Raw genomic sequence first — 26,071 nt, forward strand, 5'->3', positions numbered from 1 at the left:
CTTGTCGTGCACATTTAGTTGGTGGGCGTCAGTGAAGGTGTGCTTATGCGAATCCCACTCTCACCCCTATGCGGCCCAATTGGAAAAAATTAAATACACCAGTTTATAAACCAGTTGCCAAAGCCACAGAGCCGGATTAGGGATCCCAGCCCTGGATGTATGAAGTCCCAGAGCTGTCCACTAAGTTTCTGTAATATAGTTTTCATCATTATATGAATTAATATTTTACTGAATTACACAGAGATCTTAAAGATCATCATCTCAGATCCTAAGTGACAAAAAACGTTAAGCACCCAGAGCGAATGGTGCGATTTGGATGTCATGTGGTACATGTGCAGACCAGCGATGGGCATGTGAACAATTCGACTTCCAAGGAGCTGGTGCATCTAGTCACCAGACACAGAGGATTCCTCATAGACGCATTAGACAGCATTACCAGCACTTCATGTTTGATAGGGGTCGCATTGGGGGTCTGCATGAGGCCACATGCTTGTATGACGCAATTGCCCGGCATGCAGATGTCTGTTCCTCGATGTTGGAACCAATGGGCACGCACCCACCCACCCACCCACACACGTCGTGAAGGTTCCGGTCGCCCAAGACAGACCACACCAAGGGAGGATCGTCATATTGTGCGGCAAGCATGACAGAACCCTATGACATCTACGCCTGACACCCCGACAAAGGTATTGGACTCCCTGTGTCATCTGACACCGTGTCCCGATGTCTGGCATCTACCAGACTACGTGTTCACCATCCCATGTGTAGGCTGTTAACACCAGCGCAGAGATGGCTGCCATTGGAGTGATGCTGAAACTGGGAGGCATGAACTGATGATGAGTGGCATTGCACCATGTTCTGAGATGAACCTTGGTTCTGCATTATCACAGATGACCGTTTGTGTACGTGTATGGAGGCGGCAAGGGGAAAGGACTGATCATGCCAATGTTGTGGAGAGACACACCAGTGTTGCTCCTGGCATCATGGTGTGGGGAGTCATGGGGTATGACATCATGGTTTGGGGAGCCATAGGATATGATATCATGGTGTGGTGAGCCATAGGGTATGACATCATGGTGTGGGGAGCCATAGGGTATGACATCATGGTGTGGGGAGCCATAGGGTATGACATCATGGTGTGGGGAGCCATAGGGTAAGACATCATAGTGTGGTGAGCCATAGGGTATGACATCATGGTGTGGTGAGCCATAGGGTATGACATCATGGTGTGGTGAGCCATAGGGTATGGCATCATGGTGTGGGGAGCCATAGGGTATGATATCATGGTGTGGTGAGCCATAGGGTATGACATCATGGTGTGGGGAGCCATAGGGTATGACATCATGGTGTGGGGAGCCATAGGGTAAGACATCATAGTGTGGTGAGCCATAGGGTATGACATCATGGTGTGGTGAGCCATAGGGTATGACATCATGGTGTGGTGAGCCATAGGGTATGACATCATGGTGATAGGAGCCATGGGGTATGACATCATGTTGTGGTGAGCCATAGGGTATGACATCATGGTGTTGGAAGCCATGGGGTATGACATCATGGTGTGGTGAGCCATAGGGTGTGACCTGAGACAGCACAAGACAACACCCATCCACACACAGCACGTGTCTACGGACTGCCTGTGTCATGTCGAGGTCCTCTGGTGGCCAGCCAGGTCCCCCGATCTTTCCCTAATCCAACATGTGTGGGATCAGCTCAGACCCAGTGCCAATCTGCAGGATGTCGAGTGCCAGTTACAACAACTGTGGGCCGACTGCCCTCAGGAGAGGACACAACGGCTGTACGACTCCCTTCCATACCATATGGCCGCATGTATCCAGTCCCGGGGGGCACACCCTACGGACATGGGACCAGCAGTGCGCCCATGCTGCCAACTCTGTCATCCATTTAATCTGATATTATAATCATTGCCATACAGTCACATGCCCTTTCACCACGTGCGGATTCATTTCATTTCCACCACTCCCTCTGGGTGCATTTTTGTCACTGACTGTGTGTCAAACTAGGAATCTTCAGAATGCATTTTAAATATCAAACTTTGAGTTTTCATCAGAGTACAGTGTAGGTCGCTTTAAATTTCCTGAGTGAGAAAATAATGAAATGTTGCATACACTGTGCACAGTAGATCCCTGGGTATTTAGTCTTGCGATTTTCAGCTTTTTGTTTATGCAGGCTGACCCAGTCACAGATTGCATAAGTATTTCTTCTCTCGTAGGACCTTGGACTCTGTCTCTGGAGGAGCGCAGTGTCTATGTTGAACAAAAGAGAGCTAACGTATTATGTGTTACTGCAGAAAAGTGGGGCAGGCATTCGCTGGGGCAACCATGCTTCGTATTTAAGAAACGCCTTTAAAAAGCACAAAAGCGATGGAAAAGTTCAGGATCTGTTTTCTGAAGTGTATATCGAAGAAGGTAGCTACGAGCAGAGAGGGCCATTTGCGTGACGTATTGATGTTATTTCACTTGATCCATAAAGAGGTCTGTTTCTTAAAACCGTTAACGAGTCTGCATATAAGATTTCAGAGAAACCCGATCGACCACGATGCGTTGACTTGAACAGGTTGAGCCAATAGAGTAGGAGTCCCACCCAGAGCGTTTGTAAGGAAATACTCAAAAGAGCAGCGCCTCTGCTTGTGTCCTTGTTATACCAGCACAACACGTGGGAAAACCCCAAGGCAAAGACGCATTGACGGCATTTCTTTGATTATGTGCGTATATCTGTCCGCTTATCTTACGGAAACAGTTAAAGAGTTTTTACTCCTCTGTATGAAAGACTGAAGGCTCACTTAGGTTTACCAACTAAATGCATATGGATCTTGACAACTTCAAAATATACCTGTTTTTTCCAAATCAAGCAGTCGTTAATCAGGCACATTACTTGCATTTCACTGTTTAAATAAATAGGATGTGATTTTGTGAAAGGCACATGGGAAGTAGGCCTATTCCACGCACAAGCAGACGTCCATCCATCCATACATTTCCTGTAACCGCTTGCCCTATTCAGGGACGCGGGGGTCCGCTGTCTATCCCGCAGGCTACGGGCGGAAGGTAGGGAACAAGAAAACACGGGGCACCAACCCATCACAGGGCACATTCACACACCATTTACTCACACGTGCACAGCTACGGACACTTTAGTAACTCCAGTTAATCTCAGCATGATGAGCAGACGTGGGACATTGAAATCCGACATGCAGCGGGGCTGCGTGTTCTACCATATTCGAGGGCTCTTTCGGCCATGACCAATTCTATTCCTGTGAAAAAACGCTTAAAGGGCGCCATCTACAGTAAGGAAAATGTAAAGCGTCACATTTTCTTATTCAAATGATCACTACGGCCAGAGGCGGCCCGCCCCATAGGCGTCTAGGGCGTCATTTGATTAAAGGGCGCAAAAGAGCGAGTGAAAAAAATCTCAATAAACACCCAGAGTCGGCCCCGCCTCAGGCTATAAATCCAGCCATAAATGAATTGATCCTAGTTATGATCGAAAATTATTTCAGAATATTTAATTAAATTTTGATTGAATGAATTTGAATAGCTTTTCGCTCAACAAAGCTAGCCAATGATTAGCGTGGTGTATCTTAATTTTGGATTAAGAGGATAATGGTCTCATCATGCCTTGTGCATTAACTGTTTAGTCAATTTTAAACCGTTGGTGTTATATTTCTACATCAGCATCGCTCTGTGGTTACATACGGATTCATGTTAAAGAACAGAATAGACCCCGCTGGATGGATATTTTGCGGGCTCATCGGCGCAAGTAAGAAAGGAAACACATTTTGTACTGTATGTTGACAGTTGTGAAACAATAGACTTGAAAACATGAAAGTACACACCGACTATTAATTTTGTGTAATAATAAGTACGTAATATTGCTGACTTAGAATGTGTCCTGTCTCACTAAATTTCTTGTTTATATAGTCATGAGGATCGAGCTCGTTTAAATATCCAAACTTCATTCCTGTAAAAGAGGTCGTTAAAGTTCTATCTTCTAATGAGTGTCGGTACAATCGAAAAGATGTTAATTGTTCAGCAAATATATATGCTGTTTGCAATATAATTATCAACCTACCGGCGTAATTATTCTGCCTTAACAAAATATGGCTGATTTATAAAAAGTAGTGATTCAGCACTACGGTTAATGCCCTGTAACATCAATATGGGCCAGTTTTTCTGTTCACCGTCCAAAGAGCTGTAGATAGGTTAGCTGGCATCTCTAAATCGCCGATAGTGAATAATTGTGCGCGAGTGTATGTGTGACCAATGGTGCGCTGACACCCAGCCCCTTTGCACTTCCGACCAGCATATGCATATGGAAGATACATTTCCCTGCTTATTATTATATTTCAGAAGAATGGTACGGTAATTCGACTATTACGGCTACCCGCAAAATATATCCATCCATCCATTTTCCAAACCGCTTATCCTACTGGATCGCGGGGCCCGCAAAATATATATTTTAGCTAATTATTATAATAAAAATAGACCCATGAAACAAACAGCATTTAAATGCTCAGTTTAAATGCAAACATCAGTAATAAAATAATTTGCTCCGTCATCTTAAGTGAATATGTTTTTCAAAACACAAACGTCCCTTCGTTTGGTTAATTGTCAGTCACAGTCATCATAGTTGTGGCCTGTTTAGTCTTTTTTTCTGGGTTGTGTCCATATTTCTACAACCCTGCCCCCCTCACATCCACCTCTGATCCTGCACAGCTGGGGGAGGAAACAAACTGGACATATATAATGGGTTTGACTTCTAGCATTGCCATTCTTGCGTGGCATTAAACCTGGCTCCAATTCAAGCCCACTGCTATTTTTAAAATTAAAATGTAAAATGGGACAACACTGTGCAGCTCAAATGCTGAGTCTGCCGTTTTAAAAGTTCCACTTCCTCACTGCATGACTTAGAGGAAGTTAATGACTCACACCGTTCCCCGGTGACACACAGAATCACCAGTACAGCCAGTGTCTTGCTTTTTGTCCACATGCTCCAGCTGGATGTGCCAGTGGCCTCGTTATCCACACTGTCTCTCTTCCCATCTCCTCACAGGGCAGTAGAAACTCACAGAGGGGCTCAGGCTGATCAGTGTACCTGCACACTTGCCAGCTGGGATGTGGATGTAAATTCTTCAGCATAAAACATATTCGCAAAGAGGTTTTCACACAAAGGCTGTTCAAGTTCTGTTCTTAAACCCAAGAGAAAAGAATGTAAAAAATACAGTAAATTCCGCATTAATATTGGCATGAAGTTAGAATTCTCCCCTTCAAAAAATAAATCTTGTTTCTTTTTACAAGAACAGAAATATCATGTTTCCAAAAGTAATATTCAGCATAAAAGTTTTATTTGAGTTATAAATTATCTAATGACCGATGTTTATGTAATACAGTAATCGAGTTCAGAAGTGATGAGTATTGGATGGACTTCTGAGGCCAAAGAGCGTGTATTTCCCCATACTCACCATATACTGTATCAAGGCAGAAACATCTGTCGAGATCCAGATTCTGAAAGCGCTCCCACTCTTTCCCGCCTGAAGAATGTCCTCATTTGCACTTGAAAAAAGCCTTGAAATGAAACGGAGCATGAAACTCCCCACGACAGGAGCTGCGGGATGCTTATCTCTGAATGCAATATTGTGGCTGCAGTAATGCGCATGTCCAGGACAGCAGCCAGTGTGAAGCTGCAAGCATCTTTGCTTACTGTATGTCATGTGACAGCATTCCAGTCAAAATCCTACAGTCACTGTCCTGTATAAGATCAGGTTTTCATATCACATAAACATTAACTTTGCAAAACAGACCACCTATCAGGGTAGCTAGATAGAAAGGACCTTTGCATGTTTGTGATTAAGTACACCATATGGACAAAAGTATTGGGACACCACCAAACACTGATGTTGGACATGAAGGCCTGGCTCACAATCTCCGTTCTCGTTCTTCACAAAGGTGTTTGACGGGGTTGAGGTCTGGGCTCTGTGCAGGCCACTTAAGCTCTTTCACATCAAACCCACCCAGCCATGTCTTTATGGACCTTGCTTTGTGCACTGGGGCACGGTCATGCGGGAACAGAAAAGTTAGAAGTATAAAATTGTTCAAAATGTCTTGATATGCTGAAGCATTAAGCGTTCTCTTCAAGCCCAACCCCCAAAAAACTACCCCATACCCATACCATCCCTCCTAAACCCAATTTTTACAGTTGGCACAATGCAGTCAGGCAGGTAACGTTCTCCTGGCATCTGCCAAACCCAGACTCGTCCATCAGACTGCCAGTCAGAGAAGTGTGATTCGTCACTCCACAGAACACGTTTCCACTGCTTCAGGGTTCAGTGGCTTTACATCACACTATCTTACGCTTGGCATCGTGCTTGGTGATGTGAGGCTTGCATGCGGCTGCTCGGCCATGGAAGCCCATTGCATGAAGCTCCCAGTGCACAATTTTTGTGCTGGAGTTAATGCCTGAGGAAGTTGGGAACTATGCAGCTACTGAGTCAACAGAACGTTAATAACTTTTATGTGTCTCATCGCTCGGTGACGCCGCTCCCTTACTATACCTGGTCCTGCCATTTCATAGGTGAATTTGTTTTCCTAAATGTTTCCACTTTGCAATAATGCCACTTACAGTTCACAGTGGAAATTTAGCAGGGAAAAAAATTCACAAACGTACTTATTGCGAAGGTGGTATCCTACCACGCTTGAATTCATGGAGCCCTTCAGAATGACCCATTCTTTCATGAATGTTCGTAAACCTGACTGCATGACTGGGGGCTTGATTGTAGGTACCTGTGACAATAGGTCTGAATGAAACATCTGAATTCAATGAGGCATATCCCAATACTTTTGTTTATATAGTGTATGATCATTTAAGGTGTGTTTTCGACCAAGTGAATCTCAAATGAAATTAAATTTAGGAATTTTCATTTACAAAAAATGGAGTTTGCATACCAGGACCTGATAAAGCCAATTAGCAATAAATAGGTGAGAATCAATTTGAAGAAAGAGGATAGAATCTCAAACTCCACCACAGAACGATATGTTAATTATTCCATTTCACACTATTTTTTATATAAGCACAACTTAACAACTTATACAGCTTATTGTGTTATTTTTTTTTGTTTGTTTGTTTTCGGGTTGGGATCACAAAGGTCTCAGGTTCGAGAACTGAGAAATACCATTCTCGGTAGCCGCATATCTGTCCCGCTAGAGGGCGCCTGTAGGCTTTCCGCATTACTATCACCCGTCTGGGAGCTTCGCTACTTTGCAGAACAGCAGAAATATTATCTGTTTCCTGAACAACACGATTTCAAGTAATACAATATTTTAAATTCCTATGGTGTACTTCAGAATGACCCTTGGTTTTGTTTTTGTTTCCAAGACTCATTTGCAACTCTGATGAAAATTAACTACTTATTCTGATGGTGAAATTGTCTCTTCAAAACTCATTAGTACTGAATATAAAAGGAAAGAGCTGTCTGTTTCCACCCCTCTGACTTGATCTGACCCAAAGTTGGAACTTAATACATTTTATGACTGTGTATTGTCAGCAGCTCGGCTTACACACACTTAAAACATTGTTGTGTAGGTGTCAGTCACAGGTTGGGACAAGGGTTGTTTTTTAATGACTGAGAATCGCTGAGAGGACTGTGGAGCGGTGTTGCCTTGTCGGAGCTCCAGATCTGCAATTTCACTCCAGTCTACTTCAACGACGTCACCACGTTTCCAAGCGAGTTTCCCACTGCTGCCAGCTCTCACGCATTTGGCGTGTCGTTCACGCTTTCAGACTCTCACTGTCATGTCCTGCCTTCCTGCCCCTCTCGTTCTCCCCCTAGCGTGACTTTAATCGCGCTTGTTCCCTTGGTTTGTGTTAAATCTCGTTCAACCCTCATGTGGATCAATTCAGTTGCCTCTTGTCTGCTCCCTCGTCAGTCCTATATGAAAGTGCTGCCCAGTGCTGTGCTCCCCAGTCCTGTCATTGATGTCATAATGTTAACCCCTGTGCATGTCTGCAGTTTTTCCTCAATACCTGCTTCCCTGTTCTGATCCCTTGTGGTCAGGTTGTTTTTTTTAGTTTCCCTTTTTTTTAAGTCCCTTTCTTTGTTTGTTTGATCCCAACACTATTCCTCGCTGCGCCATGATGCTCACACAAGAAATTGTATGGCAAATCTGTATTATTCCATTATAAATCTAATAGCTACATATAAAGGGCTGTGGTAGTTTGCAAACCTTAAAAAGACTATTAACAAGGTAATTGAACTCTACATACATATAAAGGGGTGTGCAGACTTGTCTGGAATTGAAAATTCTATGCCAGTCAGATGACCAAAGTTGGCAAATCTCCTTTCCTTGTAGTAATCCGGTTTCTACAATATTCTTAAGAATATATATATATATATATATATATATATATATATATATATATATATATATATAGATAGATAGATAGATAGATAGATAGATAGATAGATAGATAGATAGATGTCATGCCCGGCTCGTCCGCTCCTCCTGTGTGCCACGCCCCCTGCTTACCCACGTGTGTTTCCCGGATCGTACCCAGCTGTGTCCGTTTGCTTTCAATCAGTCTTGTGTATTTAAGTCCTGGTCTCCCCTGTTTTCGTGGTCTGTCATTGATGTTCGTGCGCGTGAGCTGTTTCCCGTTATCCGTAATAAACCCCCAGTTTTACCCCATTATCTGCCTGCCTGCGTATTCCTGTTCGCTCGCCTGCCCGACGATCGCCCGCTCCCCGTGTGATCGTGACAGATAGATAGTCAGATGAACTCACTACTGCAAACTGAGATCCCAAACAAGCAATCCATACTTCTTGTAAGTGGATGTATGCTATGTGAAATGATTCCGTTAATTAAAATTACATTAATACGGAATGCCTATTTTATCTTCTCCCATACATCCCCTTAAGGTTAGCTATAAACTGTAACTTTGGTGACTGTGACTTGTGGTACTTGTGCAGGGGTCTTACACTTCGTAGCAGTACTTTTCTGAATAGAGAGCGCGTATTTGATATTTAAGAGACTCATTTATCGCTTCACTCGAACGAGACACACTGCAGTTTTGCTTTGGCCGGTGTCACTCGACAATGTTTGTGTTTCTAAAAGAAGATGCAGGGAAATTGAACTGCAGGACAAGATGTAGGCTATATCTGATCATTTCATATTTTAATATTTATCTTACCTCATGTCGTTAATGCTTCAATGCGTATATTAGCCTTAGCCTAATGGTATATCATTATAGGCTACTTATGAACTTTTATCTTTGAATTTAGTAACATTAAATGTTTCATCGTTGCAGTGTGTCGTCATGTTCTTATTTTTTCCAGAGTGATTTCACATGATCCTTACAGAGCGTTCATGTTTATATGTGAAATGCGCAAAAAATCGAAACGGACAGATTCACCTTAGAGAATTCGATTAAAACGCGGACATTAAAAACTGAGCTGGGTGTCAGGTTCATTCAATATTTTTCAAAAGCTTCCCTGCTTACTTGGTTATATGACATGCTTGGTTATATAAGAGATGCATTCCCGCTCCTTCCACAACATCACTGCAGTGCTTCGCTATAACAACATCACCTGGCACAACCGCAAACAGGAAAGCGGCGTCACCGTTTTTCAGTCGAAGTGGTACCTTCCATTTATGCCGTCGAACCGGGATGTTAGTAGTAGTACCATTTCTGGGAAGCGGGGGGAGTGATGGAGGATATGTAGGAACAACCTGCTGGTACAGTATAAAGCGTTTGTTTGATCCGGGCTGAGTCTAAACTAGTTATTTTTCCATAGCTGATTGGCCGTAAAGTAGCGCCTGTGTAATTTAGTACCAAGCAAAACAAATAAGCAGAAAGGAGAAGAAGAAAATTGCCTCAGTCTTGAGGAGATAAATATTTTGGACAGTGAACGTTAGACTCTGCAGACAGTCATGACGCAGGGGAAGGTAAGGCTCTTTATTTTCAGGGTATGCCATCGTGGGGTGGTGACGATCATCAAAACGCACTTCTTATAGCACTATTTTTATTGCAATCATATGAGAGGACAAAGAAGCTTTAATACCAAAAGCTATTGCAACAGTCCCGTCCAAATACTTATAGCGCTACCTAAGTGTTACCTCACCACTGATTTCCTTTTCGGTCCGATTCGATCCAGTACCAAGGTGGGTGACATGGTACCGATACCGATATAGCTGTCCACCTGTTTGAGTCTATAACGATCTCATTACATTATGTGCAGGCGGATCAATCGATCCATTACCAGGCCAGTAGTGTCTTAGCCCATGAGAGTGCCCCCACCCAGCAATGCCTGGTAGTTATTATACTGCTTCCAGGGGTGTAGCAAGGAATTCTGCCCCCATGACAAAACGTCACCTTGGGCCCCCTTGGTACATTCTACAGAATGGAAGGGGCGCCCCCACCAGTCGAGGCCCGGGAAAACGTACTTGCCCCCCGCCCGGGCCTGCCTGCTCCCCATAATAATATAAACATTTAAATTATTAGGTAGGAAAATAAATATTTTAACGTTAAAATCTATTTTCACCACAAAACATTCAGATTGAAAGATCGATTTTTTTTTATATCGGTCCTCACACCGGGATCCGTAGTTCCACACAAACTAATACTGATGAAGTGGAGCTATGAGGCAAATAGAAAATTTCATCCTTATTTAATGTTCATATAAATGTTTTTTGTTTGTTTGTTTGACAGTATCACCCAGTGAAATATGAAATCATTACAGTCATGTGAAACTATATTTCAGCAGTCATACCAATACAGACCAGCATAAACTGCTGATGTGTTGTGCTGCAGTAGTTTCATTTTGGATAATAAAAGTCCTTTGATTCTGATGCCAGGAGTTCGGGAATTTTTGAGTATGAAATAAATTACCAAAAGGACTAAGTTTTAGTCTGCATCTGAAACATCAAGAGATTGGGCAGATTAATGCATCTTTCAGATTGTGAGTTTACCTAGAACCTTGGTGTTTACAGTTAACTGCAATTCACCTGATCACTCTTGATAACATTCTGGAGTTTATGCAGATTGCCATCATAAAAACTGAGGCAGCAGATTTTGTGAAAACCAATACTTGTGTCATTCTCAAAATTTTTGGCAGCTGACAGTTAAAAAAATATTCAATTTGACGCAGAGTGTGATCTGTAAAAATGTAAAAAAAAATTATGAATTCACTGAATATAAAAATTAATTTATAAAGAAATAGATATTCATGTGCACAGTTTGTTGTGCAGTGGAAAGTGGACATTGAGAGAACATTCTGAGTGAGGAGGCTCTCCAGTTACTTTTAGCTTCTACAGTCATGGTTTTTATGGACGATCATTAGCTCATTGTGGTCTGTCTGGAGGCTCTGAAGTTTGCGAATGTGTACAATAATAATAAGTTAATTAGAAACCTTTCTATAATGTTTTTCTTCTTTTTCTTACAAAATAAGGAAAACCGACTGTGTTTAAACTTCACAGGAACACGATGCACAATTAAATACCACAGACTGTAAGGAAATCAGGAACAAACAAAGTGTAAAGCGGAATGAAGTTATACTGTCACGCTGTGGGGGTCTCACCGTGGGGGTCTCACTGTGGGGGTCTCACTGTGGGGGTCTCACCGTGGGGGTCTTTTGTGGGAGAAAAGAAAAACACCTGAGAGTTTCATATGTGCAGTAGATGAAATAAGCAGTAACCACCAGCTCCGGTGACTCATGGGATATCTGTTGCATCTCTAGGTCTTTGTGGCAGACAAGACACTCAGTGGCCCCCAAGGAGACGGGACGCCTCCAGTTTGCCCTCCCAGCTACGAAGAGGCAACTGCAGGTTGTCGTGGTAGTCATACATCATGAAGTTGTTGGTTTAGCTGAATGGGCTTAAGTCAGTGCCTGTGAATAAGGTTTCATTTACACTCATCTTTCATAATGGGCTCCTCTTTGTCTTACATCTTTATTGCTTACATTTCCTTTTCACATTCGTCTAGATTCAAACGTTTCCAGAATGACAATAAATGTGACATCCTGGTTGGGGTTAATTCATGACTTTGAGACTCAGTGCACTGTGTCATTTCGGTCGCCAGGCCCCAGCCTGTGTCACAGCTACCAGGGCGGTGGAGAGATGCTCACGGAGTTTACCTGGCAGGACAAAAACATCCGACGGATCTTCATTCGTAAGGTACCACTTAGAGACGTGTTAGAAAAACGATCTCATTAATCTCTATGGAGGAAGCCATCTCGCATCCTTTGCGTGTAAGACCTCATCTCGCATCCTTTGCGTGTAAGACCTCATCTCGCATCCTTTGCGTGTAAGACCTCATCTCGCATCCTTTGCGTGTAAGACCTCATCTCGCATCCTTTGCGTGTAAGACCTCATCTCGCATCCTTTGCGTGTAAGACCTCATCTCGCATCCTTTGCGTGTAAGACCTCATCTCGCATCCTTTGCGTGTAAGACCTCATCTCGCATCCTTTGCGTGTAAGACCTCATCTCGCATCCTTTGCGTGTAAGACCTCATCTCGCATCCTTTGCGTGTAAGACCTCAGGTGTGCCTCTGCCTCACTTTAACGTGCTGTCTGCTGCCTCTCCAGGTTTATTGCATCTTGATGATCCAGCTCTGTGTCGCTGTGGCTGTGGTCGCCCTTTTCTCCTATAGGTGAGGTTTCCCAGCACTTTAGAAAGGTGGTGATTTGTACCATCCAGTCTCAGGCCGGACTTTCACTCTGACCCTTAGTCTCCTCTTTCCATGACAGCGAGCCGGTGAAGACGTACATCCAGGCGAACCCAGGCTGGTACTGGGCTTCCTAGTAAGTTCCCAGTTCAGTTGCAGCAGAGCCCAAATGGCGGCACGCAGGAGATTAACTGGGCTCTGTTGATTCTGATGATTCATTCTCCTCCCGCTCAGCGTCGTGTTCTGTGTCACCTTCATCTCGCTCTCCTTCTGCTCCGTGGCAAGGTGGGTGTTGTGGAGTCGTCACTCGGGGAGGGGGGAGTCGAGCTCAGCTTCGTGATTCGGGTGAGTCATGGTAGAGAGGGTGAGTGTGGCTGCTCTGCTCCTCCTGCAGGAGGTGCTTTCCATGGAACCTGATTCTGCTGGCCGTCTTTGTAAGTATCACCACCAGTGGTGAGGGTCTCTCTCAGCACAAGGCGCAAGTGAACAAAGTGGCTGCCTAGGGCCTAGTGGCCAGCAGGGGGCGCCCCTAACTGATCAGCCTGTCATTTTGTGAAGGAAGATTAGGTTAGTGATATTTTTCTTAGGGTACCCTAAAAGGGTTGGGCCCTCTTCCCCTTTAAATGACACCACCCTTTTGAGACCATAAGAATCTCATCTGATGACACTGAGGGGATGGAATTCATGACTAATTAGAAATCGAAGTAGTATTCGTGCTGAAGACTACATACACCGCAAAATGAGCTGAGTGAGAGACAATAAGTGCTGTTACAGTGTAGTGAAGAGTGGCAAGCGATTTACAGTTACTCATTTAGGCTTTTGTCGCAAGTGAGGATCAGAGAGTAGGGTCACATTGTGTCCCGGGAGCTATTGGGGTTAAGGACCTCGCTCAAGGGAACAACGATGACATCACTTTGTCAACCACGGGATTTGAACCAGCAACCTTACGATCACAGTCCTAACTCACAGAGATCCGCACACCATTCTATCAATGCAAACATATGTTTGTATTTAAACGGCATTTTCAGTATATACAGAGCAGCAGTGCAGGGAGTTTGCAGGGGTCCCATTTGGAGAACCTGGGCTCATTTGTTCCTGCTTGCACCGTTTCCCAGAGTTTTGAGGCAGCCCCCCCCCCCCCCCCCCCCAAAAGGGTTTCGACCATTAGCCTGAGAAAACCGGCATTGCCGTTAAGGGACTGCAGCTGTAAACAGGGCCCCACACGTCCTGCGATCCCCAAGCTGAAATATGCTTTACGTGGGAACAAATCCACACAAAAGTAATATCACATTTCTCATATTTGCTATCAGTCCACAGCATGTGTGAAATTGCTGCGTTGCCATTTACTGCCGAATCTTATATTCATGCTGTGTGCTGTTTCAGACTCTGTCCCTTTCCTATATGACGGCGATGGTGTCCAGGTAGCCTCTCAAAGTCGGAGTCACTCTCTCTCTCTGTGATCTCACTTCACCCCAGATGCATCATGGCCTGCATTTTGGCACTGGTGCCTTGGTAAACTACCAAGCCTCTTGCTGGGCAGCAAAGGAGCCATTAGCCATAAACTGTCGCACGATTTAGACCAGCACTATGCAAATAATGGTCCTTAAGGACCGAATCCTGCTGATTTTCCAGCCATTTTACCTACGAGCCAGTGCCAAGCCTCTGTAGCACAATCAGAATCAGAAATGATTAAACTACCTACTTGGGAGAACTGAAAACAAGGCCTGGATTTGGAATTGAGATCCAGATTGGAGGAGCCCTGATTTAGACCAAGCTTCTCCATATTTGGTGAATGTTTGAAATTTGGACTTGCAAGTGTGATTTTAGTTGATTGATTTGTTAAGTATTTTGCTGAGGTAAAAGCCTGATGCTAACCAGACCTCTTTACAATATAAAGGTGACGATACAGAGGGCAACTTTTTGAGCAATGTTGCCGTGCAGCCGCCTGCCATGTGAGAGAAAGGGCAACTCACCTGGAGCTGGGTGATGGCAAAAGCTCACCTACTGCTGATCAAAGTTTCTTGTGGGCCAGTATCAACGGGAAAGTGCCCGAGCAACATTTGTCTGCAGCATCGCCCTGCAACATTGCTCAAAAAGTTGCCTTGTGCATCATCACCCTAACATCCCAGTAACAATTTGCATGCATGTAAACCTGATGAATTCTTACATTTAGTCATCCTGGGCTCTGTATAAGGTAACATCTGCCCCTTATTCCCCCCTGACAGTTATTACAACACCAGGTCTGTTTTGGTCACCCTGGGAATCACAGCTCTGGTCTGTCTCTCTGTCACCGTTTTCAGCTTCCAGACTAAGGTGGGTAAGGTTGTCTGCTGCACATGTAGTTACTGCTCTTGTGTTAGTCCAAACCCTATGAAAGCATAACAAGCTGTACAGAGGTGCACTATGGGCACCTTTCCACTGCGCCAGGTACCTTACTTTCGGTACTTCAAGAAAGTACCAAAAGTACAGGTATTTCAAAGTGCTGGCAGTAAAAACTAGTACCGACGCTGAATGACATCACAACACGAGGTGGGTATTATGTACTGACTTAGAATAATGGCTGAAGTGTATTATAAGGCTGTGCGAAGTGATATTAGTGCCAACATCTCATGTTATGCACATGCAATTTTCACATCGCAAGGACCGCAATAGTCTGCTGGTTTGAGATCATGCTTTTTATTAGCTTCATACTGTTTGGGCATTATAGCATTTTTGCTTTGTGTTTGGAAACAAAACTTAGCAAGCACTGCAACTGTTCCTCTTCAAAATGATCTAGTGTATGTTGAAAAATCAGTTTAGCTCCTCAGCTTTTGCATGAGCGTTGCATGTGTTCTCAGCGACAATCATAGTCACTTTCATCCTTGCTGTTTAAATCACTCCTGGATGGGTTTGTGAGAAATTTGTGTTAAACTCCTTTTTTTGCTTTATAAATTTTTATTACAACAAAATTACATGGCAAATCTTCGAGTACTGTGCTGCCGTAGTACATTATACAAAATACTTTTTTTTTTCTTGTCATGCTGTCCAGATCTGACCAGATCGCAATTAAAGCTCGGATCTCTTAATTTGTCCAAGCATCCATTATTAATATGTTTTCGTTTTTTTACTTTGTTAATTTCAGAGTTTGTAATTTTTTTCAAGACGACAGTGTTTTTGCATAACCAATGGAAACAAAGAAAGCATTTGCAAGTCTCACCCCAAAGTACAAAAGTACAGAAAAGTACCAAAACTGGTTTGGTACTTTAGGTACTACAGATTTTGGTGCTGGTACTAATACCCGACTAAATGTATGGTCCCTGGTGCGGTGGAAAAGTGCCGCCACTGTCAGACTGTATTCATGTGGATTTGTCTTACGGGGGCCTATAGACACAGTGGATGAGTGTGCTGACCTATAGGCCTGCTGTCTCCATCTCCCTGCAGATTGACTTCACCTCCTGCCAGGGAGTGTTGCTTATCCTGTCTATGACTGTCTGCTTCTGTGGCATTTTCCTGGCCTGCGTCGTGCCGTTCGGATATGTGAGTAATCCCTCCATCCTTCATCCCTCCATCCTTCATCCTTATTGACTACGACCTTGACGCACTGCTTGCCTGCTATAACAGCTCCTGTGTGTTGTGTTTTTCTGTTTGTCAGAATATTTATGCGTTCTTCACTTTTTAAATCTGTTTGCACTATATGTACTTTGTTTGCACTGTCTGTACTGTCTGTACTTTCTTTGTACCTTGTCTGTTTGCACTATATGTATCTTCGTCTGTGGACTGTTGTCTTGCTGCTGTATGCACCAGAATTTCTCCCTGGGAACAATAAAGCTAATCTTAATCTTAATCCTAATCTTAAGAATGTGGGTAGGAACCTGTCTTACTATTTGTAGAGTCTTTTGATCCAAATATACCTGAGGAGAGATCTAAGTCTTGACTATACTTACTTGAAACCCAGCCTCATTTTCTCCTGCTCTGTGTTGCAGGTTCCGTGGTTACAAGCCATCTACGCTGTTCTGGGAGCGATCGTGTTTACTATGGTGAGGAAATGTGCTACACCATGCAGTGGATCCTAATCATCCATCATGTCTACCCTCCAACCCTAACCTAACCCTAACCCTCCAACCCTAACCTAACCCTAACCCTCCAACCCTAACCCTATCCCTCCAACCCTAACCTAACCCTCCAACCCTAACCTTCCAACCCTAACCCTCCAACCCTAACCCTAACCCTCCAACCCTAACCCTAACCCTCCAACCCTAACCTAACCCTCCAACCCTAACCTAACCCTCCAACCCTAACCTTCCAACCCTAACCCTCCAACCCTAACCCTAACCCTCCAACCCTAACCCTAACCCTCCAACCCTAACCTAACCCTCCAACCCTAACCTAACCCTAACCCCTCTGATCTTCTCTTTCTTCCAGTTCCTGGTATTTGACACCCAGGTTCTTCTGGGAAAGAAGCATTCCTCCATTAGTCCTGAAGACTACATCTTTGCCTCACTCAGCATCTACCTGGACATCATCTACATATTCTCTTTCTTACTCCAGCTCTTTGGGATGGATAGGTATTGATCCCCTCGGGTCCCTCTACACACCCTAGATATGTCAAGGTTTCCTTTTACACTTTTACTAATCTGTTATCCACTGATCGGCCTCTGGACCTGGACTATCGTATTGGTGATGCACCAGCTGATCATTCAGTGTTTAGTAATTAATACCTCGTGGTACTGAAAGATGGCAAGTTATAAGAAAACAGTACTTACAATGCAGAGGGAGGGCAGTTTGTTTTCCCTACACTTCCATTAATCATTGGTATATAGTTACATAATAGCATGCAAAGGTCTTTCTTCATGTCATTGAATGCAAGTTCAACTTACAAAGGCGGCAAAATCAAACTGTGTAATTTAACAGGTGAGGAAAGCTTTCATGTGTGACGAATAGGCAAAAATTGTGCGATAATTAATTAGTCTATGTGCTTTTCGTAAAATATCTCTGAACATACATTATGCACTGTGTGCTTCAGTGAATTTTCGAATTAACAGGGCAACATAGAAAATTATTCGGGGGAAAGTTTAGTCTTTTGTGGAAAAAAACAAACATCCAAAAAATGTCCAGTTCATCCAACATATTTTCTTGATGTTACAAAAGTCAGTTAAAAAGTCACGTAAATAATTCTATTAGGATGTGAAGAGAGCTGTATGGAAAGTAAATAAGTATGTTTAATATGAATGTGAACAAAGCTCAGGTTTGCTTCTGAGTTGTGAATGGATTTCGTAAAAAACAAATCAATTGTTGTTTTATTTGTTAAGAGGAATTCAGATAATATGATTTTATGAATTATGGCTGTTGAGGTCCAGATTATTTTGAGAGTATTTGTTTAAACAAGGGATTATTTTTTATTGCCATAACTTTTGTAAAGAAAAAGGATGGATTTTGGTAGTTGCATCAGCAGGCGACGGACTTGTGTACAATGCAGTGGCCATTAATGCATCCATGCCCGCTTAGTCCCTGTGCTCCGCTTCTGTTCCCTGCTTACCCTTTTGCCTTTGTGGGCTATTGATGTAGTATGTTATTGATGTAGTATGTTATTGATGTAGTATGCTATTGATGTAGTATGCTTTTGATGTAGTATGTTATTGATGTAGCCTTGACCATTTGTTGTATCAGGCATTAAATGCATGCATGGTTGCTAAGGCCACTCCTCGTGTGCACATGCAGACTCCCCCGCTACGTCAGACGCACTTTGCAGACCACGCTGTGCTAGGTGTTGACCGCAAGCCCTCCATGAATTGTGGTGAACATGGAAAGTGGACAAGCAATCTCTGTTGCTGTCCCTCTTATTGCCTGTTGTACTGCAATTTTGGCTCACAGCAAATACTGTGGACACGTTTAGACGTTTCACCAATGGGTTGCAGGTTCAAATTCCTGGCAAGGCAGCTGTAACACAGGGTCGCCTAGCCACATCTCTACGCACCCAGTCCTTGTCAGCACCTTTGAAACTCTGCTGTAACCACAGGTGTTTGTTATGCAAATTATAAAACAATAAAATGACAGAGAGTATTTGTTAGAAGTGTTGTTTTGCTGTGGGTTTAGGATCCTTGTGCTTTGTCGGCTGAATGTGAGGGTAATGTATTTGCACACTGCAGGGGTGGAATACGGCCCTGCAGGTTGCTGGTTCAAATCCCATGGTCAGCAGAGTGATGTCGCCACTGGGCCTTTGACCCTGATTGCTAAAGGGACTGACTGACACTGTTTTCTCAAGTGAATGTCGCTTTGTATGAAAACATCTACTAAATAAATAAATGGAAATATTTGTTTTGACAATTTTTTTTCTTAATTTCAAAAACAAAATCATTATGTATATTTTGAAGACCATATGAGCAGGAAAACACATACGTGGGTTGTGTAAACATTTAAATAATTTAAATCATTCTTTAGACCATTAGATAAGCAACCCTGATCCTTTGGTGCTGGTACCCAGCAGGTTTTCCATCCTGCCTCGTCTCCGATGAACCACAGCTGCTCTCAGGCAGATAGGAACTCATCAGGTAGGACGGAAAACCTGCTGGACACCGGCAGTCCAGGATCAGGATTCCCTACCCTTGCTTTAGACATTCAGAATCATTTTCCACTGAACTTGATTTTCCACTGGATACAGTTCTAACACCAGTCAGACTTTTCACGGTTTAAGAGCAAATTGGCTCAATTCTGTTATCTCAGGTCATCAGGAAGTATGATCATTAACGTTAATCATGTTTCAAATATACTATGAAGTGTTTGCCAGATCAAATCTCTTACAACAAAGAGAAAGTAACTACATCTAGATAAGAGTTTGGCGTCTTAAAAAGAAAAAAAAAATCCACATTGTGATCCTGAGCTCAAATCAGTAATATACTTCATAGCCGTGCATGTTTGCATACACAAACAGATAGTTTATATGTCACATTCGTCTAAATGTTGCAGAATGTGGTAATTGCTGCATTGATAGCATGCATAAGTGGCGATGATGGTAGTGTTGTTGCCTAAGAGATTGCGGTTCTGTCCTCTGATTGACTCAGACAGAGTCACTATATTACAGTGCTTGAACCGCCTACACATGGCAGGCCCACAGGTGGGGAAGTGAGTGCTGTAGGGGCTGGTGGGTGTCAGATTGCTGTTCTCTCAACAGGCTGCTGCAAGCGGATAATATCACAATGAAAGCATGATAAAGCATTTAAAAGACACTTATTCTTTGAAAAGGCTTTTAACATGTATAACAGCACAGATAACTATGGCAAACTGACCATACATGGTAAGAGGCTGATTTCTGCCTCTTTATTTAGTGACATTTGGTTGGTCCCACAGATGCTGTGATGTTGTAAGCTTCTCATTTCCGCTTAGGCTGCAGGCCAGAGTCACCCGATCATGTCCAGAAACGGAACCTCGGACATCATCTGGAGTCCACAGCGCAGAGCTTCAACGGTTATTTCAGTTTTACTAGCAGCTTCATTAGACACTGAACATGAAAACCTATATCAGTCTGCTTTGTTTATGACAATAGGTTCCTGTTGAAGTTAAAATGCTTTTCTTTTTGTACACCATTAATGATACTGCGTAGGTATAAATACGCTAAAATTATCACTAATAATATCACTAATAATAATAATAATTAAGTGTTGTATTCTGGATTTTTATTATGGCAATAATTTATATCAGACTTTATTCAGAAATAGAATGTTAATTTAACTGACAGCAGGAATAAGAAAGTGCAATTAGTACTGAACACTTACTGGCTTATTTGCCTTTTAAACTCCTCAACATTTTAGATGTACCAAAAGCACAGACACTGGATAGAGTTTCCTAAATTCGCTAATGAATAACAGAATGGGATTTAGGCTTATTAAAAGTAATCTATATTACTTTTGTTTTTTCACCATAAACAAACACCCATCTTCTAATCGCTTACACTAGTCAGAACCACAGTGGAGCAGAGTGATGCTGTTAGTGTTGTTGCGGTTCTGTCCTCTGATTGGCTGTAGGAGGAGGCTGCCTGGACAGCTTAAAGCAATGTTAGCCAATTCAGCCCCTGGGGACTCCAGCCAATCAAGAACACCAAATACCTGGTTACAGGTGTGGAGGGGGGGGGGGGGGCGCTGGGAGACAGCAAAAATGTCTGGGGTTCTCCATGGACTGGGGTGGGAAGCACTGGCTTCAGGGACACCCAGGGTGGGGCACCGATCCATCACAAAGCACATGGAACATCTGGCTATTCAGAGATGCCAGTTAGCCAATTAACTGCTTGTCTTTGGACTACCTCCACAGGCACAGATCAGAGGCGGGATTCAAACCCACAACCCTGGAGGTATGAGGCCACTGTGCCAGCTACTAGCAAACATAATGCAGATTGGGGTGAAATAAAATTGATGACAAACACACACGTGAAAAACAAGATCTTTTTAATTAAAAAAAAAACTGACACATCAAATTCAAAAAGCAAAACCAAAAGTCAAAAAAAGTCTTTAAAGCTGTGATTTTGCCCCCCTGTAATAAAAAACAAAAAGGTGCACGAGTGTGTGCACACTGACACTCACACTCACGATTAACGGAGGAACCAGAAACAGTGGTACAGGAAGACAGAGAACAGTTAACCCACTGATTACTACAACGCTTTTCTCGGAACCGTTCCAACAAAATGAAATCCTGTGTACATAAGGAAAGTGCTTGAGAGCAGTGGCTGCGGGAGAGATGAGTCGGTTGTGTGGTTGTGAGTCCTGGAGACACGTGAAAGAAGGAAGACAAGACACTGAAACTGTCTAGTTCAGCAAAACAGGAGCCAGTGTGATTGACTCTGGAGTCCAGAATAGGGAACAACTGCCTCTATAGGAGCTACACAAACACTCTCCACATTTTTGTGCAAAAATCCCTTTCATATTTACTCGATACTGCAATTTCTGCCTAATAAATTTTCAAAAAACGTTTTGATTGCAAAATCTGTTATGTACAACACATGCAAATGTGCATAAACGTGTGACACGCAATGTGTGTGCTAATGTTAAGGTGTGGGAGAGGAGCACAGAAATGTAAAAACCAACGCCTAATGTTCAGCTCACCCTTCAGGAACCACTAAATATTGCCAGATGAAATAGCATGATTTTCTTGTCAAAGTTGTTCCTAGGAGAATTGCAGCTATCTGAACAGACATTTAATAGGCAATGTCAAAGGCACGTATTTCTGACTGATCTGCGAGTGAAAACAACGTTGCTCTTAACTCTCTTCAAACAATTCATTTATACTAATCATTGACGGTTTTTTATAATGATCAAGTGCAGTTTTAGACGTCTGGAGATTTCAGTGGGACTCGAGCTCATTTTACAGTAAAAACCACCAGAGTCTCCTGCCCCCCGTCGTAACACAGCTGCAGCTACCCGCTACACCACGACAGAAGTGTCTGACCCTAAACTGCCTTTTTAAAAATATATATTTTTTAATTAAATTAGAAAGTAAAGATGGGTTTATTTAAACACCCACTATGGCTTGAGCCTCGCAAAACTGATTCCTCATTTTCCTCATTAGCAGCGAAAGGATTTAAAACTATGAAATAAAAAGGTTAGAGCCGCACCAAACGGGGCAGAGGACTAAATGAACATCGCAGGACATCCTTAACAGATTTCTTTAAAATCCAAGGCTGGTAAGTGAGAGATACTGTCCAGTACAACCATCTGAACTGTTCCTATATGCACAGTCTACTGCCTGTAGACCAACTACTGAGAGCTGGGGATTGAGGTATATGGAAGCTTTTACATGCAAGAACCAATAAATATGCCACAGAATGAGTTTGGCGACTGAGCTCAGCTTATGCTGACTAGGAGGCAGGTAGAAGATAAGCAGCCTTAACCCACAAGCTCTCACCTTCGACTTAAACCTGGATCCAGAGGCAAAACATTTAAGCACAATAGTTCTTTCATAGTTTAAAACCAGTATTGTTATTCTCAGTATAGTGGCTGGATTGATTTGTTACATTTAAATAACATCATAAGATAAAAAAGACAGTTTCCTTCATGAGGCCATTTGCATCTGATAGATATGAACTGACTGTATGTCCGAAAGAATTACCAAGCAAAACCAGACACAATTAAAGTGATACAGGGAAAAAACACAGCTAAATATAGGAGGAGAGTCCGAATGCTTAGACAGAATCAGGGTAAATTAGTCTGAATATGTACAGAAATGCAAATAAACCTGAAAGCATGCAGCTGTTTTTCACGTGTAAACGTGACCAAACCAACTGACCCATCCGGTTCCTCATCTGTCTGCCCATTTCCATTGATCTAAATTGTCCTTTACAGGTTCACTGGCCCCTTTTATGTTAAAGTATCAGTAACTTTCTAAGAAGGTGATTATTTCACTTGTCTTAAGCAACAATCAGCCACACATTCAATACCGAGACTCAGAGGACAGCGAGTGAAGGACTGGATCCCGAATCCGGGAGAATGAGATCACATTCCATACCGAGACTCAGGGTACGCCAGCGGACAGCGAGTGAAGGACTGGATCCCAAATCCGGGAGAATGAGATCACATTCCATACCGAGACTCAGGGTACGCCAGCGGACAGCGAGTGAAGGACTGGATCCCGAATCCGGGAGAATGAGATCACATTCCATACCGAGACTCAGAGGGTACGCCAGCGGACAGCGAGTGAAGGACTGGATCCCGAATCCGGGAGAATGAGATCACTGACGGACAGAGGCAGTCAGAGTGGAGCCGGCCTCCTGCTCAGAGTGAGACTTGGCTTTACACTCAGTTCATCTTCTACCTTAAAGAAAGTGTCCTTCAACAATGTTTAATTTAAGATTACATCATCAACCCAATGGCTCCCTGGGATTGGATGGCTTATCTTTCCATTCCTTGTGAGTCCTAAATGCATTTTTCTGTTGTTTTTTTTAAACGCTGATCCCAAAGGATAAACGTCCCTCTTTAAACGCAGAGTAAAATCTTTCAGCCTTTCAGTCACGATCAAACAATCAAAGAACACCACTTACTGCTTGCTCAGCCAACAGTCACTTGTATGTCTTGGTCCTTGGTCAGATTTAATTGACCCAAGGGTTTAATATTACGCAGAAGGAGCTGCAGCTTGTGTAGTCAGTAGATATGAGACACTGTACTGTACATACTGTAAATACAGACAAAGTCCCTTGTAGAAAAATCAGTCAAAGCCCCAAATCTATCCAAATGTGAAAAAAGTCAAGTATTTCCTGATATAAAAAAAATTGGCCAGCAACATTTTTCTACTAAATTGAAGAAAGGAAGCTACAAAATTTAATATTACAGGAAAAGGCCAAATTACCACAAAAGACCTCAGTGATTTGGATGTTTTAACATTCCACAAATAGAATAAACTCGGAGTGAAACATTAATTCATTTTTTTATATGACGCTTTTGTACATTGCACAGTTGTGGCATAAAACATATCCATAGCAATCTAATCGAATCAAGTTTCTAGGTTTAAATTTGTATGCTGGAATTTTGCGCCCTGAATTTAGTACCAGTACTGCAACATCTGGATCTCCACTAGGATGTCATCTGGAAATGTCACGGTCTCCAAGAAACCTTAGAAACATGCGACTGTTTCACCTTTACCTGCATAAACGCCTGAGACGGAGGTAACCCTACTGAAAACGAGGCTTGGTTCCAAATGTGACTGATAAAGAATCTAAACTATTACAAAAGAATAAAAATCCCACACAAATGGGGAAAACACTGAGTTTTGTGCACAAACTCACAAACCTCAAGCATCATTTCAAAATCCTACGCATTGTTTAAAGGCTAACAGCTAATCTCCTAGAGTGTTATTCACTAATAACGATCTACATTATCGGAAAGAAATTTAATATATTAAAAAAAAAACAAAAACAAAAATCAAGTCAATTAAAAGCCCCAAGAGAAAAAAAGCATTTTTAAAAATCCAGGTCACAGGAGAAGATTAATACACAGAAACAGCAGCATTGTGAAAGCAAAAATAAAAACAAAAAAGACCCCCCCAAATCCCTCCCCCACTATACAGCTTCAGAGGACTTTATGTCGTCTGCTCGCCTTCTCTCCTCACGTTGACATTTTTTCAAAATCTAAAGTTTAGCTTTTTTAGGTCTGCACAGTTCTGTTCATATTTACTTGTCCGACGGCATGAAATATTTAATGAAAACCAGACAAGTACAAACACAAAGCCGCTTAAAATCAGCCCTCGTCCGCAGCCTGAGGAAGCCGCTTGCTGAGTGCAGTATCACTGGCTGACATCCCGGCAGAGCGCCCCCAGTCCAGGCTAAGAGCCGTGAGTCTGAAATTTAATGAAACCCTTACAAGCCTCAATGACATGGAAGCCGGTTAACAAAACTTGTAGGCTGAATTGACTATGTTTTTTCTTTTAAAAATGTATTTCAAACCATTGAACATCGTTACTTTCAACGCAGAAGGCCTACATTTAGCTAAGCAATTCCGTGTCAAATATACTATGTTGTTTCCGGTTCAGTGTCTTCTTTTGGAAGTGGGTGTGTTACATTAAATCTGTGAAATACTTACATACTTATATAAATTACTTATATCTTTTAGTTCTCGATATCGTGGTGCGTTTTCATTCGGCCGATTGAAATGGTAAAAATTAGAACTACGGCTAAAATATAAATAGTAAAGTTTGTGATTGTCTTTTGCTCCTAATTGGAAAAATTGTTTCGGGGGAAACGTGAACGTTCGTCTTTTCCAGGATGCTCTTTAACAATGAAGTTGTGGCTCTTGATTTTCACAACGGCTCGGATGGGAAGCAGTGATTCAAGCGGTTTGGTTTGTATTTGTCTTCAATTAAAAAAAAATAAAATACAATAGAAGTATCAAATCTACTATGTCGCAAAACTGGACAAAAATGCATCGTTTCATTGTTTCAGCTTGTGAATCTGTACAAAAATCCGCCTCTTGCAGCCGACCAAATGTCCAAAAACAGACACAACTAAAAAAAATGCAAATAAAAGTTTGCATATTTTACAAAAAAGGAAACTAAAAAAGACACTTTGTGTTGCAACTTTTTCCATGTTTCATTCTGAAACTCCAGAAGCTTTTTAAAAATAAGGATTTTTTATGATACGTGCACAAAAATAAGGTTTGTGTCTTTTCCCCTTTTGTCGGTTTGCGGTATTTTCTCTCTCTCTCTCTCTTTCTATGTATATTTTTTTCCACTTATCAAAATAGATCATTCGTCTTTCCCGGAAATTCCCCCACCTTTGGCTGCGTCAACCATGATAAGCTTTTGTCTTCCAAGAGAAACACGTTCCTTTCTGTCTTCCATGTGAGAGTCCGGTGTGTGACGTCCAGGGAGTTTGTGGAGTCAATGCCCATCTCCAGCTCCAAGCTGCCCATTCTGGGGTTGAATCTGTGGGAGCGGAGTTGGGGGGGCAGA

At 42.6% G+C, this 26,071-nt stretch overlaps 2 protein-coding genes across 4 annotated transcripts in view; one reads left to right on the forward strand and one right to left on the reverse strand.

The window, feature by feature from the left end:
- Positions 1–9,586: 9,586 nt before the first annotated feature.
- LOC125723645 (protein lifeguard 2-like) lies at positions 9,587–18,958 on the forward strand. Of its 2 annotated transcripts, none has more exons than XM_049000439.1 (12): positions 9,587–9,953; positions 11,744–11,840; positions 12,085–12,179; positions 12,591–12,655; positions 12,753–12,806; positions 12,905–12,955; positions 13,065–13,104; positions 14,054–14,091; positions 14,896–14,983; positions 16,091–16,186; positions 16,633–16,686; positions 17,072–18,958. In XM_049000439.1, the coding sequence occupies exons 1-12, from the start codon at positions 9,939–9,941 to the stop codon at positions 17,219–17,221; spliced, it is 843 nt and encodes a 280-aa protein (XP_048856396.1). In that variant the 5' UTR covers positions 9,587–9,938; the 3' UTR covers positions 17,222–18,958. The 2 variants fall into 2 exon arrangements, with proteins under 2 accessions (XP_048856396.1, XP_048856397.1); XM_049000440.1 differs by having other exon boundaries at positions 9,620–9,953; positions 11,744–11,831.
- Positions 18,959–21,067: 2,109 nt separating this feature from the next.
- Positions 21,068–26,071, reverse strand: part of LOC125723547 (RNA-binding motif, single-stranded-interacting protein 2-like) — a 35,241-nt gene continuing 30,237 nt past the window's right edge. For both annotated transcript variants that reach the window (XM_049000239.1, XM_049000238.1), the window contains exon 14: positions 21,068–26,044. The gene's annotated coding sequence lies outside the window, so the exon portion shown is untranslated. The remainder of the gene's footprint in view (positions 26,045–26,071) is intronic.

This window comes from Brienomyrus brachyistius, unplaced genomic scaffold (assembly GCF_023856365.1).
Source record: "Brienomyrus brachyistius isolate T26 unplaced genomic scaffold, BBRACH_0.4 scaffold50, whole genome shotgun sequence".
NCBI lineage: Eukaryota > Metazoa > Chordata > Actinopteri > Osteoglossiformes > Mormyridae > Brienomyrus > Brienomyrus brachyistius.